The following is a 17,846-nucleotide window of genomic DNA, read 5'->3' as shown; positions in this document are numbered from 1 at the left end:
TACATCCATACACACACGGGTGTGTGTGTGTGTGTGTGTGTGTGTGTGTGTGTGTGTGTATGTATTCTTTGCATTATTTGTAGGGGAATAATATGGTTTCTATTTCAAAGACAGAAAATGGTATGAGAATTAACATACCACACATGTCACACCTCTGGATTGAATTATAGGTCTTTTTTTTTTTTTCATGGAGTAAGAAGGAAAGTCGACTTATAATGAAGAAGCAAGACAGGATTCAAGGTAGATAGACATTTCGTTTGTTCATAGCTCTTAAGCAGCATCTTAGAGGGCTTAATGGAACAAATGACTACTAATGAGGTAGACTTTTTTCTTTTCTTTGCATTTCCAGTACAGTATAGAGATAAAAATCTGGAAAAAGATAATCACTCTCTGCTGGAATTTATAGTGAATTTCATTAGAAATCAGTATACTCTTAGGTAATATCATATTGGCAGAATAATTGAAAATCTAGTCTGTAACTATATGCTAAGTGTAGTACACTTTAAATTAATAAACAGTGTCACACCTAAAAACAGCAATAGATGCCATGCACCAAACAAAACCTAGATGGAAAAGAAAATGGCGGAAAAGAGGATTTTTAAAGTTACCTATGTCACCATAATTTTTGTTTTAAATGACTGACTGAATATATGTTGAGAATGTACTCATCTATAATAAATATAGAAAGGAAAATTATCTTTTGAAAATTCAAATTTCAATACATTGTGTGTAGATTATCTGGGATGTCTACATAGGCACGTGGTAACAGTCATGATGTACCTCATTTTCCTGCCATCAGGAAGAAAATGGGGTAGGAAGGCATCATGGCATTGTTCACAAAATAGCAACGCATTGTAATAAAAGTCATAATTACAAACACCACCACCAAAACAATGACACAACCGGCATTTAACTACAGCTTCCCTTTAAAGACATCAAAACCACTCCCATTGGGGCTGGAGAGATGGCCAGAGGTTAAGAGCACTGCTTGCTCTTTCAAAGGTCCTGAGTTCAATTCCCAGGAACCACTTGGTGGCTCACAACCATCTGTAATGGGGTCTGGTGCCCTCTTCTGGCCTGCAGGCATACACACAGACAGAATATTGTATATGTAATAAATAAATAAACATTTTTTAAAAAACCAAAAAAAAAAAACACAAAGCCACTCCCATTTTTCTGGCATTATTCAAGGTAAGTACCATACCTATTTTAGAAAAGGGAAACCTTGATCTCCAAAATTTGTTTTCTTAGAATCCACTGGAATGGTAGATAACCAGATGCACGTTGACTTCTGATGTTTAAGCTTGTGTTTAAGACAGGTTCTCACTGTGTAATCCACACTGACATAGAATTCACTATGTAGACAAGAGTGACCTTAAACTATAGGATATCTGTCTACCTCCAACACCCAGGTACAAGGATTCAAAGGGAGCCCCACCACATCTGAATATACAAGATTATTTAATATATTATTACTCTCTATAAGTTAATGTGCATTTTATCTTTGTTTATTAGCAGTTACAAAGGAAATTAAAAATATAGATTCAAAAACAGTGTGCTCAAATCACCAAATTTTAGGTTAGTTTTCTTAATTTAAATGTATTTTTAATTGGCTATATAATAATTCATTAAAATTAAGCATCTTTTCTTTCCCTCTCTTTATCTCTTTTCTCTCATTTGAATACTATCAATATTACATTGAAAGAGTTTGCAAGAATGGATAAAACGCATACAAAATATATTCTTTGTATTCCATGCGTAAAAGCACGCAGATGGAATTTGTCTACACACCCTGTAATCAAACAGCTGCTTCATGCCACAGGCAGGAATCATGCAACTATTACTTGACAGTGGATTTTTCAGTGTGGTCTGTGTGTTTTTAATTTATCTGTTGACAAGAACCACTTCAGCTATCTTGAATTGAATGGAATAGAAAATTCTATTCTACTAAGTAGTTTTAACTACGAGTAAATATTGACTTGGAGAATGTCCTCATCTTAGACTTAGTTCTCCAGGTCACCTTATACAATTTCAAAACAATCACAACTTGCAATGCCATTGGTGGTTTGATGATTTTTGCACACTTATGAATGCATAGAAATATTTTATTCCTTTAATTTTTAGTCAAATTACTTTAAGCCCCCTTTCATTATTCTATTTGTTATTTAAAACCGAAACAAAAACAAACTGTCTTCTTTCATTTTAGTACATATTCCAATCCCCACTTCCTCCCCTCCTCCCATCCTCTCTGCCTTCCCCCTCACCCCCATGCCGCTCCTATCCACTCCTCAGAGAGGGTAAGGCACACTTTTCCCAAGCAATCTATTTTAATTCATCACAAATATGCTATTAGAACAAATAATAGACATTTCCTGTCAAACTGATTCTTTTACTTTATTAAAGCATATAATATATCAAACATCTTATATTTCTGCAAAGAGGGTAGACATAGTTGATATTCCTACTTATAAGTAGTAAATAGTTTGTAATTATTATTTCTCTATAATTCAATTAGAAATATTGAAAAAAATTAATTTCTCACTAAAGTAGGATAATTACTTCCTTAAACTTAACCATCTCCCACTAAGTGAATATCACACATATAATAGATGATGCAGCTCAATATAGCAATGCAGATAATAACAATATAAATATGAGTGAAACAATGGTAGTATTGTGTAATTTTATCACAGGCCATATATGTTATATCAATATATTTTAGCATTACATGCATATCAAATATGTATCATTTTACATAGTTACAACTAAGTTTTGATTTGTCTTTTTGCTTATAAAAATGGAGTGAAATAATTACACATGGTATTTGATAAAATGTCAATAGCTAAATTAAAATTTATTTGATAACACAAGTGATATAACTTAGGAATGAGGATGTTTCGCAGTTGGTAGATCGCCTAGCATGCAGGAAGCCTTTGGTTAAATCCCCAGAAGTGCTTGCAGCATAAACAGAATGTGAAAGATGGAGTCTAGAGGTCAAGAGTTCAAGCTTATCCTCAGCTACACAGCCAGGTTGAGGGCAGTCTAACCTATGTGACACCCTATTTCAGAAGGCAAAAGAAGTAAACAAACAGAAGTTCTGGTATTTTTCCTCTTTGTCTTTCAGATATTAAATCCTTCATATATAATCTTAGCAAAAATGTTTGTCAGAAAAAGGAAGTACTATTATTTACTATAGTCAAAAATTTTACAATTGTTTACATATATGTAATATTCATCAGAAAATACACAATATCAAAGAATATACAAGCAGGTGATGCAAGCTACCACCTATGTCTTCTAAACCTATTTTGGTATACTATGAAAATATTTCAATTAAAACAATACATTTTGAAACTTAGGAGTAAAGAATTAGAGAAGGAACACACTTCATATATTTCAGCTTGACCACGGAATCTAAAACGGAGTAAGACAGAATGAACAGACTTTACCTCCGAACACTCACCCACTGCCAGCTGTCCAGTGAGCTGCCCCAAGTGGTTTCTTGCGTTCACTGTTACATTCCTGTCAGACTGTAAGACCAGGGGACTGTCCTAGGAAACATGCATAAAACACATAAATCAAATCAAAGCATAGCTGCAATCAGAACACATGAAATCATGCTGTACATGTTATGTAAATTTCCTTGATAAAGAATAGGCAATTGTATTAACGTTTGCTTGAAGTGGGTAAAGAAATGGTGTCCAAAAATACAATTTTGCAATGGATTGGAAAGCATTCAGGTTTCTATCCAGGCATTAACAATCTAATGACAGCATTTTCAATTATACTGATGGCTCTTAACCAAGAGTGTAAACGCCCCTACATCCCCTTATTTAATGGTATATAAACTTGTTGGCACAGATAATCCAACCAATCCCAATAGGAAATTCCATCTAAGTAAATTTTAGACTTGACTATTAAATGAAATTTCTTCATAGCATCCTCCACTGATAACTGTGAGGACTGGTTGATTCAACTCATAAACTTCCTATCTACATCTTTTTTGTTAAAGCTCTTATCACATGAATAGTTTACTTGTTTCTTATTGTGTTTACATGCTTGTTTTTTTATTTTTTTATAATTTTATTTTATTTTTTAATTTTTTTCTCATTTTTTTATTAAAAATTTCCATCTCCTCCCCTCCTCCTCCCCCTTACCTCCCCTCCCTTCCACCCATACCCTCACTTCACCCCTCTCCAAGACAAAGAGCCATCAGGGTTCCCTTCACTATGTTAAGTCCAAGGTCCTCCCAGCTCCCCCTAAGTCCAGGAAGGTGAGCAACCAAACTGACAAGGCTCACATTGAGCCCATCCATGCTGTAGAGTTCATGCTCATTGCCGTTGTCCAGCTAGTTCCTTGGGCAGCTGAGGAGAGGGTGCCAGAAATGTCCAGATCCTATTGCCATACTCATGAATATCTTGCATATCACCATAGAACTTTCATCTGGCATTGGATGGAGAAAATGACAGAGCCCCACATAGGAGCACCGGATTGAGTTCCCAAGGTCCTGATGAGGAGCAAAAGGAGGGAGATCATGAGCAAGGAAGTCAGGACCGTGAGGAGTGCGTTTACCCATTGAGACGGTGGGACAGATCTAACGGGAGACCACCAAGTCCAGTTGGAATGGGACTGATGGAACAGGGGACCAAACCTGACTCTCTGAATGTGGCTGACGGTGGAGGAGGACTGAGAATCCAAGGACAACGGCAATGAGCATGCTTGTTTTTTTGTTTACTTGATTGTGTGCAAAATGACAAAACCGTGGAAATCAGTGGCATATAGCTGCACCACCACTATCATTCCTAGTGCAAACAGGAATTTTTTGCTATGTGTTTATTAAGTAAGAAGCCTATGCAATTAATTTTTATTACCTTCTTCAACTTCCCTATCTGGGCATGCTCTGTGACCTGCACAATGACTGAGGCAAGGAAGCACAAGTTGTTTTACTGAATATTGTTTTGTTTTTGTTGTTTTACACGTGTCCAACTAGATGCTTACCTCAGACTAATTTAGCACATAATAGTTCACTGAAGGGAAATACCAGTGCCTGAGGAGTCTTCTTGTATAACTTTCAAATATCTACATCAGACAAGTAACATCATTTATGATCTAAATCAGAGTTAATCATTGACAAATTATGTATCTATCCAAAAATACTTATTATTCATTGTACACAACATGATTTTACATAGGCTTGCCTCTTTAAATGATCAAAGCCCAATGACTTCCTTCAAGGAACTTGGAAAATTATAGTAAAACCTCTCTCAGAATTTTCTTTCCCATCCATTTTATATATCATGTTTGTTTTATTTTCTGGTTTTAAAATTGTACTTAGTTTTATGAATATAATATGATATATTTTATCATATTCTTCAACATCCCTCACCTCCTTCAGATCTTCTTCATTTCCATACCCATACGACTTCATATTCTTTTTTTAAAAAAAAATAAATAGAAAGAAAAGAATGAAGCCGGTGAAAATCAAAGTTTGATTTGTGCCGACCAACTAATATTCATGAGGGTGGCGTCTGCCCTGGAGTGTGATTTATAGACCCAGTGTCACTCCATTGAGGAAAAGTTATTTTCCCACTTAGAAGTTTTTATTTTTAATAGCTTCTTGTCCAGCACAGGGACAAGGGCCAATTTTACCTCATTCATCTGAGATCTTGCCTGCCTTTAACTTGTACAGGTCACAGTCTCTGTGATTTCTTATATGCATCTGCCATGTTTATCTGGAAAATACTGTTTCCTTAAAACTCTCCTCAAACTCTGGCTCTCCTAACTGTATGTCACTTATTCCCACATAGATTGCTGAGAATCTGTGTGAGGCGAGGACTGTGTTAAAGATATCCCATTTGTGACTAAGCACTCCAAAACTGGTCACTCTCTACTCACTGTTCAGCTGTGGGACTCTGTGTTAATTACCATATACTGCAAGAAGAAGGCCCTCTGGCGAGTGCTGAGTGATACATTGATCTCTGTATACAGTAACAGGTCATTAGGAGCCAGTTTTTTGCTATGCTCCTTTGGCGGATAATAATAGTCGATGTTCCTATAGGGCTCATGACCTAACAGTACCACATATGGATTCCATTGCATGTGATGAACCTTAAGTCCAAAAGAAATTGGCTGTTACTCGCCAGCCATTCTTGCAGCCAATGCACCATTGAGCATGTGCTGCAGCCAGGTGGTTATTACACTTAGTGGGGTTCATAGCTAGTTGAGATTGATTAATTTTTTTCCTAAGATAATGTATTATCTTCTAGCACTATGAATTCTTCCTACAATAGGGTGAAGATAGATTTCTCCATATTTTGTGCCATAATGTGGTGTCTTCATCAATTGGGTCTTTCTGTCAAAATATGGAAGATAATCATACATGGGCAATGGCCTGTAGAATTTTGGGATTCTATGGGATTCTTTTGACTAATGACCCAAAATATATAACCCATTCCTCATACTGGAGATTGTATTGGATAACATATGATCCCTATTTGGAGTATTGTTTTTCTCCATTATATGGTAACTCAACTTAAATTATATATATATATATATATATATATATATATATATATATATATATATGTACACACACATCTGGAAGCTTCTGAAGTAGTGGGTTTCAATATAAGTTTTTGAATGATCTTCATTGTGAGGTATCCCTCCCTATACTCCATTTTATACCCTACCCTCCCACACTTTTTAACATCCCTGTTCTAATTTCCATTATATAATTTTATAGTACTATATTTTATATCTTTTTCCTTAGAAAATCCCCTCTTTCCCAAGATTCCTTACTAGCTACCTGGATATCAAGAGAGCAAATAACCCAATTTGAAAGTGGGGCATAGAATTAAATATTTTACAAGACATGAAACACAAATATCTAGGAAGTACTTAAAAACCAACAGAAAAATGATAATTAAATCTACTTTGGAATGTCATGTTACATCAAAATAATGGCCATGAATACTCCATTCACATTAATATGTTTCTTGGTGTCATCATCTTTCATTTAATGTTTGTTATCAAGTAGTTGGGAATATCTATCTATCTATCTATCTATCTATCTATCTATCTATCTATCTACCTATTTATCATCTATCCACATTCCACCTATATCAATATATATATATATATATATATATATATATATATGTATTTAGGGATTGTTGCAAGGAACCATATCTATGTCCTGGCCACCCAGAACCAAAATAATCACTTAGAAACTGTATTAATTAAATCGCTGCTTGGCCCATTAGCTCTAGCTTCTTATTGGATAACTCTTACATCTTAATTTAACCCATTTTTTATTACTCAGTATATGGCCACATGGCAGTGGCTTACCAGGAAAGATCCAGAATGTCTGTTTCTGGCAGCTCCATGGTGTCTCCCTAACTCTGCCTCCTTTCTCCCAGCATGTCATTTAGTTTTCCCCACCTGACTAAGTTGTGCCTTATCAACAGGCCAAGGAAGTTTCTTTATTCATTAACCAATGAAAGCAACACATAAACAGAAGGACCGCTCACACCAAGGAATATAATTATATATATTCAAACACGCACAGACACAACACACACCATGAACACCACTACTGCCATCATCATCAACATCAACAATTAACAAAAAATGTGCAAAAATTTGAAAGAGAGCAAGGAGTGAACCTGGGAGGGTATGGAGTTAGGAAAAAGAAAGGGGAAAATATAGTAATTATAAACCTAAAATATGAAAACAAAGAATACACAAAGTTAATGAAATGAATGATACCAGATGATGTTGACTATGTAGGGAAAGAGGATTCTTAGTTGTTACTGGTAGAAGTACTAACTGTTAGAGCTACTTCAGAAATTATCATGGGAATTCATCAAAAGCTGAAAGTAAATCTACCACACAACGCAGCTTGAGAATATACCCAAAGAAGTCTTCATCTATTACAGACATACTTGCTCATCAACGCTCTCTGATGCTCTGTTTGTCATAGGAAGTAGAAACATCCTAGCTGTCCAAAACTGATCAATGAATAATGGAGATGTGCTACATTCACAGAGTTGTGATAATTCACCTGTTCTCAAAGATAGTTTATGAAAATTTCAGACAAATAAGTCAAATTAAAAACAACCATTCTAAGCAACCCAGAGAATAAAAGAAAATATCATCACGTTTTCTCTTATAAGTAGATGTTAGCTTTAATGCTTTAGATCTCTGTGTTTCATGTACATGTATTTGATATACAACCACCTAAATACTGAGTATTATAATTTGGTATGTTTTATTTGACTATGCAGGAGGATACATTATAGACATTTCCAAAAGCACTCAAGGACACTATGCAAGTATGCAAGGAGATGATACTAAATATACACATATGTGAAATAATTCAAAACTCACAACACTCATAAATATACCTTAATGAAATGGGTTTTTCACATACATCCAAACTGAGATTTGACATGATCTTATTTTTAAAACAATTTCAAGAATCTAAGGAATATATTTTTCTGCTCAGATTTTGTTGTACAAAATAGCCATAGCTAATTTCACTTTTGGTTCGACCCTTATCCAAACTCAGATAATTTAGGTCGAAATGAAGTTTTATTTTTTTACTAAAATATGATTAAGAAGAAATGATATAATCATATTAAGACATTAAAATAAGAGAAATATTATAACATTAAAAATAGAAATAAGTAAAAATATATCTACTATTTCTCTGTAAGTATAACGGTAATAGACATCCATGTTTGAATACACTGAATTACTTTAAATCAATTACATCATTCCTACCATGTAACATGTGCAAATTCTGTTGACAGTACCTATTGTCCACTAAGTACTGTTTTTGGTAAAGTTCTTATACCCAATAAAAACTCTGTATTATCTGATAAGTACATAGAGTATATTTTGTGTAGCCCATGTACATATACAAAACAATTAAATTCACACTGATAAAATACAATGTAGACATTTTAAAGAGTTCTATAAAAAGAGGCCATTAATTTTAAGGAGAGCAGAGAGGGTTATATGGAAGGGCATTGAAGGGTCATAGGAAAGGGAGAAATGTTGTACTTAAAATACAATCTTAAAAATAAACATAAAAGAAGTATACATTAAATAATAATCTGGATGCAGGAAATAAACCTAAATGTCCCTCATAATTCAAAAGTTGTGAATAATTGATTAGTTGTATTCGAATTTACATTATTTTTACGCATCTGATATATAGCATTTTGCTTAGATTCATAAAATTTATGAGATTATTTGCTTTCATTTGAATTACTAAACATACTAAAAATGAACACATTGCAATATAAGTACAACGGAAAGAATAAGATCATGGCATGTTTAAGCAATGGGCTGTGGAAGTGTTACCAGTATTGTAAGATTTATTGCTGTGTGAAAGATCTTAAGAGGAAAGGAAAGGAAATTTAAAAGGCAACAGTCAACAGGCATTTCATCTGCTCTAATACAGAAATAGATGTGTTAGGACTACATGTTTAATCACTGTGCATTTTTGTTTATATGATGTCGATTCACTTTTACCATCACCATAGGGATCCTATTGAATTTCTATCCCTGGCTCACTTCCTTCTTACTTATTCCACTAAATTTCCTCTCAGAATTAAATTTTTATATCCAGATCAAATTTTGACTATGGTAGCAACAGCAATCTTTGTACACACTAAAAATATAAACAGAGCTATCAGGGGTGATGAGCAATTTTCTGTAATATACTCATGTGAATAAAATTGTATTATTATGCTGTTCTGAATTTTAAGTTCTGTTAAGCCAGTATAGTTGCTGTGAGTACAGCATGTTCACTGGCAAATTACACGGTGATTTTTGTTCATAAATCATCACAGTGATTACTTTCATGCTAGGACCACCACTTATGCATCTTAGGACCAAATCATAACCTTTTATGCAATATCCACTGAATTCCCAATAAATGCATAGATAATGGAAATGATGAAAACCTAATTGAGTTGTCTAACAAGAATATGATCTTACACTCTAGGCAATTGACAAGCCTATTAGTAGGAATTTTTTTCTTCGTGAATCAACAGTAAAATCATAATCATTTTAAAATTATGACATTTAGATAATGTTACCATAAACAAAGATTTTTATACACATTTCAAGTTCTCTTGTGACTTTTTCTCCAAAGACATCTCTATGACAAAATGGTTGCAACTAATATTTTATTTGTATCAATTTTCTTATATAATTTCTTTATGTTTTCTTCTATTCCTGTGCTATAAAACTGAAAACACTAGTATCCAGCCTTTGATATTAAAAACACTCAGAGCACTATCCAATTACATTTTATGATTTCTATAAAAATAAAGGAGAAATATTATATGATATTAATCAAGGATCAACAATAATACTATTAGTGCTTTCAAAGTGTTTAAGTAGTCAAGGTGTTTACTGCACACTTCACTAGCCTAGGAATCTGTTTTTATTAACACATTATGTTAAGCACACGACTGTAAGAATATGCAGCATTTATCAGAATATATGGAAGAACATACTTTACTTATTCTGCCCAGATTTTCTCACTTAGATTATTTTCAACTCTTTATTCCTGAAAAGATTTTATTTTTAGTTATTTTAGATTTTCATGTAATTACATCATTGCTCCTTTACCTTTCCTCCCTTCAAACCTTCCCTTGTATTTTCTGTTACTTTCCTCCAAATCAATGGGTCTTAAATATTTTCTGTCTTTACTACTAAATAAAATCCCATGTTTGTAAGTAGCACATGTTCATTATTCACTCCTCAGTAGATGAACATCTAGACTTATCCATTTCCCAGATATTACGAATAAAGAAGCAATGATCACAGGCTGATGTACATTATGGATACTTTGAGTACATTTGCAAGGGCAATATACTGGAACATATGGTATTTCTATGTTTAGCTTTTTGAGGAAACTCCAGATTGTTTTAAATAGAGGTTGGACAAGTTCACATTTCCCCCAGAAGTAGATAAGATTTCCCTCTCTCCATGTGCTCCAAAGTATTTAAAATTCTTTTAATTTTTACTATAATGAAAATTATTATAGAAATAAGATTAATTCTTATAATAAATTTATTTGCTTTTTGTCCAATGGCTAGAGTTACTGAACATTAAGAGATATAGTAGCTATTTGTGTTTCTTCTTAGGAGAGTTTCATCCCATTCTCTATAAATTGTGTTGTTCGCTTTCTCTATGTGTAGTGTATTCATCTTTTTATATATTTTACACACCAATCCTCTGTCATGTGTAGGGTTAGCATGTATTTGACTCATTCTTTGTGCTGTTTATTCACTGTGGTAATGGCTTCATTTTCAGAGAACACTTTCTAATTATTGACCTTATTTCCCTAATAACTTGAGTCCTTTTCAAAATGCCTTTAGTTGTACCTATATATTTAAGTGTACTCCTGATTTTAGTATGCAGAGTTTCAGCAGTCCAGGCCTGACACTGAGACTTAGATTCATGAGGAATTAACTTTTGTGCATGTTGAAAAAATTATGTAGCTCCATTTTTCTACATGTAGATATCCAGCTCTCATAATACTAATTTATTAACAGGTTCCTATCTCCAAAATAAGTTTTAGATAACTTTGTCAATAATTAGGTAGCTTGGGATTTGTTTCTGCTCTATTTTTTAATTCATTGTTTAGTTTTGAAATTGTAATTTAATTGTGATATTTCTCCCCATCTTTCTTCCATCAAAACCCTCTTATATACCACTCCCCACCCACCTTCAGATTTGTGTCCTCTTTCACATTGCAATTGCACTGTTATCTGTGTGTATATATTCATAATTATAATCTGTTGAATATATATATTTATATTCATAAGTATAACCTGTTTTAAATATTATGTTGCTTTTTTGAGTATTTTCAGAGATGACAGTTTACCACTGGACAATCAATTGGTGGGCTCTTTCCTGGGGAGGAATAACCCTCTGACAGTTTTATTCAGTTGCTTGTAGTATTGTGTTGTTTTAAGGACCCATGAAGTTTGTCATGCTCATTAATTGGGAGCTTGGTAACAGTTTCAGAAGGCTTAGCCCATGGTCATCATGAAGGAGAGCATGGTGGGACATAAGCAGCCATAGCACTGGAAAAGTAGCTTAGAGTTCTGCATCCTGATCCCCAGGCAACAATGAAAGTTGCTGGGAATGGAATTGGCTTTTGAAACCTCAAAGACTACCCTTGTAACATTCTCTAATCATTCAAGTAGTGCTTTTCCCAAGTTGACTAAGCAATCAAATAAATGACTTTTATAGGAGCCATTTTTATTCAAACCACAACTCCTTATCATTTCTGTCCTTGAGAACATTTTGTGATAAATTACTTTTATTGATTTACGTATGATGAACTAAATATTACTGGAAGGAAACAAAATTTATTATAATGAATGAATTCTCAAGGATTTTTGAATTTCACTTGCAAATACATATATATATGTATATATATATATATATATATAATTTTTACAATATGTTTATGTGTCTATGTTCATCAGGGAAATCAGTTATATCATTTTATTTTTTCTTTATTTTTCTGGTTTTGAATATGGGTTATGATGGTTCTTGGAGTTTAGAAGCTTACATTTTTTCTTTTTCTTTAAAAAGAAAAACTTTTTTTTTCATTATACATAACAATCAAAGTTCCCACTCCATCCCCTTCTCCCATTACCTCCACATATCTTCCTATGCTACTCCCTTCCAGTACTCAGAGATGGTAAGGTGCATTGCTTTGGAGAAGGTCCAAGGCACTTCTTACTATATATAGGCTGAGCAAGGTATTTTCCAAAGAGAATAGCGTCCCAAAATGGCAGTACATGTGGTAGGAATAAATCCTGGTGCTACTGGCAGTGTCTTCCCAGTCTGCCCCAGCCATGCAACTGTCAACCACATTCAGAAGGACTAGTATGAGTACTACTCAGGGTTAAAAAACAAGAACATCTTGAATTTTGCATACAAATGGATGGAATTAAAAAACACTATCACGAATGAAGTAACCCAAATACAAAAATGTGAATATGGTTTGTACTCACTCTTAAGTGGGTACTTGCTATAAACAAAGGATATTGAACCTATAGTTCATGAACCTAGAGAAGCTAGGTAATAAGAAAAACATATTTAGGTCCACCTGAAAGTAGAAACAGACAAGATCACCTGAAAGAACTGAGAGTATGGCGGTGGGGGGAGAAGGGAGGGTGGAAAAGGAAGAGGAGAGGAGAAAGAGAGGAGTAAGGAGAACTTGAGGAAATGGGATAGTCGAGAAGGAGGAAGGACAGAGATGAAAACAAGAAAATAGATATCTTGATTGAGGGGGGCATTATAGGGTTAGCAAGAAACCTGGCTCTGGAGAAATTCCTAGGAATCCACAAGGATGACTCCGGCTAAGACCCTAAGCAATAGAGGAGAGGAGACCCAATCTTGACTTGTCTTATAGTCAGACTGATGAATATTTTAAATAAGCACCATAGATTAGCCTTCATCTGGCAACTGATGGAAACAGATGCAGAGACCCACATTGGAGCACCAAATTGGGTCCCAAAGTCCAGTTGAAGAGTGGGAGGAGTGAGAATATAAGCAAAGGGGTCAAGACCAGGATGGGTTCGCCTACTAAATCAGTCTACCTGAGCTACTGGGAGCTCACCAACACCAGCCAGCCTGGAAAAAAGAAGCTTACATTTCTATGCTAGCCAATAATTTGAGTTTTGTTATTAGTTTTTTGAATATCTCATAGAATTCTCTTTGTAATCAATATGGCCAAACATTTACTTTTAGATGAGACATTTTAAATTCTAGTTCAGTATCATTTATTGTTTTAAATTGTTTTGATTATGTATGTCCTCATGGCTTTTCATACTTTGTATGCCTCTTGAAATTCAACTGTTTCTTTTAGACTTTGCTTGTTAGTGGAATATCAATTATTAAGGTATATTCTCACAATTTTCTGCATTTTTTTGGTATATGATTGAATGACTCCTTTTCAATCTCTAATTATTTTAATTTTAATCTTTTCTCTGTCTATTTGTTATTCAAGCTAAGGGTCTGATAAACAAGGAACCAAGACTTTGTTCCATTCATTTTAGTACTAATTTTGTCATTTCTATGTTACTAATTTTTGTCCTGATCTTAACTATTTTTCCTGTCTCTCTCCCCAGCCTGCATATATTTATCTAACACTGTGACTCATTTAGAGGTCTTTTTTATCTGAATCTCTCTTTATTGTGTATCTCTAATCATTCTCTGACCAGAAGAGACTTCAAAGTTATTTATTGCTAAGCGGGTATAGCTAGGACCAATTCTATGATCGTCCCTAGTCCCACATGGCAGAGGTCCATTCACTGCCTCTGAGACAGCCAGGTGGGAGCCACGCTCACCACCTCAACTCTGGTAACCAGTTGGCCCATGCTGCCACCAAGTAACTTGCAGCATGGTGCCCACAAACCACTTTCAAGTGCTCAGCCCCCTGAAAGAGCCAGAGTTCGTGCTGGCAACACAGACCAGGAAGCCACTGTTTTGAAACTGTGGCTTTTTATTTTATTTTTTATTTTTTCTGCTAACACTGAATCAGGAGGACTTCCCTTAAAGGTTCCACGGAGCTCCTACTCACTGCAAGCAAACAGAGCCCATCTGAAAGAATGCTTGGTGCCAAATGTTGGCAGAGGCTGCTTTGCCTTGCTTCTTCTTGGCTTTCCATGCCCATACTACCACTGACAAATGTGCATCTAGAGTGTTGCCATTGGGAACAGTTTTACCATTGTTATCAATTATAGAAGATGCTTGGAATCAACCCATCTCTACATCTTTCAAAGGTTTCAACTCAAGCTTTACCTATAGGTTGCCTTACAGAATGATTTTTTTTTTCATTTTTTAATGAATAAGGACACTGGATGAAATAAATACTATCTCTACTCCAAAAATTAAAGATTTATTTAAGTAAGATATTTCTATTTTATATCAATTAGGTGTACAACAGTACAAGCCGTCCCTTTTCATCTTGGGCAGGATTTGTAGCACCAGAGACGTTTCTTCTTTTATTTCCACTCAAGACATTGCATCCATTTTCACTGCAGATGTACCGTCAATCTCTCTAGGACATTGCCCTTGTCCTAGCCCCGGGTGTCACCTCAGTTCACTCTGCATGTTCAGTTCTACAGATTTGCACTATGCTAGGAAACAAAGTCAGATTCCCATTGCCTGTGTAGAATGTAAATCTGTAAAATGGGTCACAAAGAAACTTCAGAGCATTTGGTGAAGATCTTTTGTTACATACAAGTGGATGGACAATCTAAAGACTGCATAAGTGGTTATGATGTGTCTATACATATTTCAGCCCAGACAAGGTACACTGACTTTCTGTTGATGTGGGAGAGTCTTCTGTTTGTATTGATTTCATTCGTTAATAAAGAAAACTGCCTTGACCCATTTAATGTTCTAGCCCTTAGGTGGGTGGAGTAGACAGAACAGGAAGAAGGAAGTGAGGTAGATGGCTCAGTCATATGCCACGCCTCTCCTAAGTGAAATAGATGCCATGCCTCTGCTCTCTGAGCCAGATGCGATGAAGCTCCAGCCCAAGATGGACATATGCTAGAATCTTCCCGGTAAGGCAGCACTCGTGGTGTTATACAGATTATTGGATATGGGTTAGTCAAAATGTGAGTAAGAGGCTGAAACTAATGGGCCAGGCAGTGTTTAAATGAATACAGTTTGTGTGTTGTTATTTTGGGGGCATAAGCTAGCAGGCAGCCGGGAGCCGGGCAGGACAAAAAGCAGTCCTGCCCACAGCTCATCACTACATTCTGTTTTTAATCAACTGAATTAATGACTTCTTCCGGGATAGAACAGATAATGATGAGTGTGCACATGTACTGGGGTGGGGAGACAAAGAGGTATAGAGACAAAGAGAGAATCTTAAGAATGTATTTCTATATTAAAATAAAATTCATCTTTTAGGTATTTAATGAAAGAATCATAATAAAAAAACCTTTTCATTAAGTCAGTTTACTTTTCTTCTCATGGAACTTGGCAATTGAGAAAAGTAAGTTTCCAGACGCTAATTTTCACTTTTTAAATGCAACACAGTTAAATGAGTAAGCCAAGTTTCTCAATAAGATATGCGCTTTCAACACGATCTTTAATTTCAAGTAGTGAAAGAGATAATGAGTTTTAGATTATTTTTCTTCAGAAATATCTTCATTCATATAGCTAAGTTTTCACCACTTGGAAAAAAATAGGCAAACAGCTTCTCTCTTTCAAACTAAAGTAGGCTCATTAAATCTTCAAATATTTGAAAATGCTGGAACCAAGTTTTCAGTTTACTTCGCATCTGATCGTACACTGCAAACTTATTTCCTGACGGAGAAGAGGAAACTCAGAGATATGCCTTTGTATTTGTTATTTTGGGTTTTGTTATTCTGATAAAACACTATCACCAAACAAATTGCAGCAGATTTTATTGTAGTTTACAATTACAGACGGCTAGAGTTCATAATGATAGGGACAGCACTGCGGTAACCAATAGTCATGAAGATAGGAGTCAGAAGCCGAGAGCTAAGATCTTGATCCACAAGCTTGTGTCAGAGAGATAGCTGTAAATGGTGATAGGATTTTCATCCCCAATCCTACCCTCGATGGTGAACCTCCTGCAGCAATTCTGTGCCTATCCCAAACCAGCAACACCAACTAGGGACTAAATATTAACATGCATGAGACTATAGGGGGATTTTTTTTCAAACATCTCTCCAAAGTGATGAACATAATTACAAAATTATTTATTGACAATAAACTATATATTCAAAAAGTACAAAACTTATGATGATTGTGACTGGGTCATGTCTTCTTCAGGTATTTGGTTACATGTTGCTTTGGGTGTAACAGTGGGGATAATTGTCAGCTACTATTTGAATCAATATATTGAGGGAAGCAGATTATGCATTTATGTATCTATTCAGCACATTCAAGGGCTGGAGAAAACAAAAGCACACTGCCAACAGAATTAATATGGCTTACAGCTGATGCATTGACTTTCTGCTTTTGAATTTAATGTCTAATTTATATCACTGGATCTTGTCATTTTTTCAAGGCTTAGACCTCTTTATATTGGGGACAGACAGGATGATAAGATGGCAGGAATTTATCTTCAGCTGCAAGGTGAGTGAGAAGCTAACCTAAACTACACGAGGCTCTATCCAGAAAACCATTTAAAAAAACATTAAAACTATGTCATACACATTTCCAGATTATGTAACTGCCTAAACTGAGATTTATTTTCCATAACAATCCAAGAGAGTTCTATAAAACAAATCCCTTTGGTGATACTTCTTTATCTATGGAGAACCAAGACTAGTAGAGTCCCATATTACAAATGAAATATGACAAAATGAATGAATATTAGGTAAAAAGCTAACTCTAGATTATATGGTTATTATGGTTTCTGGTTAAGCATTACCTGTATTTGATAGGAATATTTTTAAAAGATATATTTAAAAAGATGTATCGTAGGTGGCCCCAGACACATCTGCTGCCTCTATCTCCCAAATGCTGGAATAACAAACCTACACCATCATGTAGAATCCTGATAAGGCATTTTCTTCCTTTTGGTTTGAACAATCATTGGTTTAGAATTCATTAGCAATTCATATACTTTCTTCTCAAACTAAATACATACTTAGAGGAAGAAGAAGTCTCAAGATCATCTCTAATCGCAATAAATATTTCAAAATTGTGATAATTTGTTTATACTTCTATAAGTCATTCTTCCACATCTACTTATACACAAAAATACAATGGTGGCAAGACTCTGGACCAAAAGAAATATTAGATTTATATTTCAT

The 17,846-nt window shown here is 34.8% G+C and overlaps 1 protein-coding gene across 2 annotated transcripts in view; it reads right to left on the bottom strand.

Annotated features, from left to right (window-relative positions):
• The window catches only part of Sgcz (sarcoglycan zeta), a 308,488-nt gene that overhangs the window by 70,124 nt on the left and 220,518 nt on the right, over positions 1 to 17,846 (bottom strand). For both annotated transcript variants that reach the window (XM_038327283.1, XM_038327285.1), the window contains exon 3: positions 3,464 to 3,551. In XM_038327283.1, coding sequence (XP_038183211.1) covers positions 3,464 to 3,551 — 88 coding nt within the window. The remainder of the gene's footprint in view (positions 1 to 3,463; positions 3,552 to 17,846) is intronic.

Source organism: Arvicola amphibius, chromosome 4 (genome assembly GCF_903992535.2).
Source record: "Arvicola amphibius chromosome 4, mArvAmp1.2, whole genome shotgun sequence".
Classification (NCBI taxonomy): Eukaryota; Metazoa; Chordata; class Mammalia; order Rodentia; family Cricetidae; genus Arvicola; species Arvicola amphibius.
Note: the sequence above shows the minus strand (reverse complement) of the source record. Positions and strands in the feature narration are given on the sequence as shown.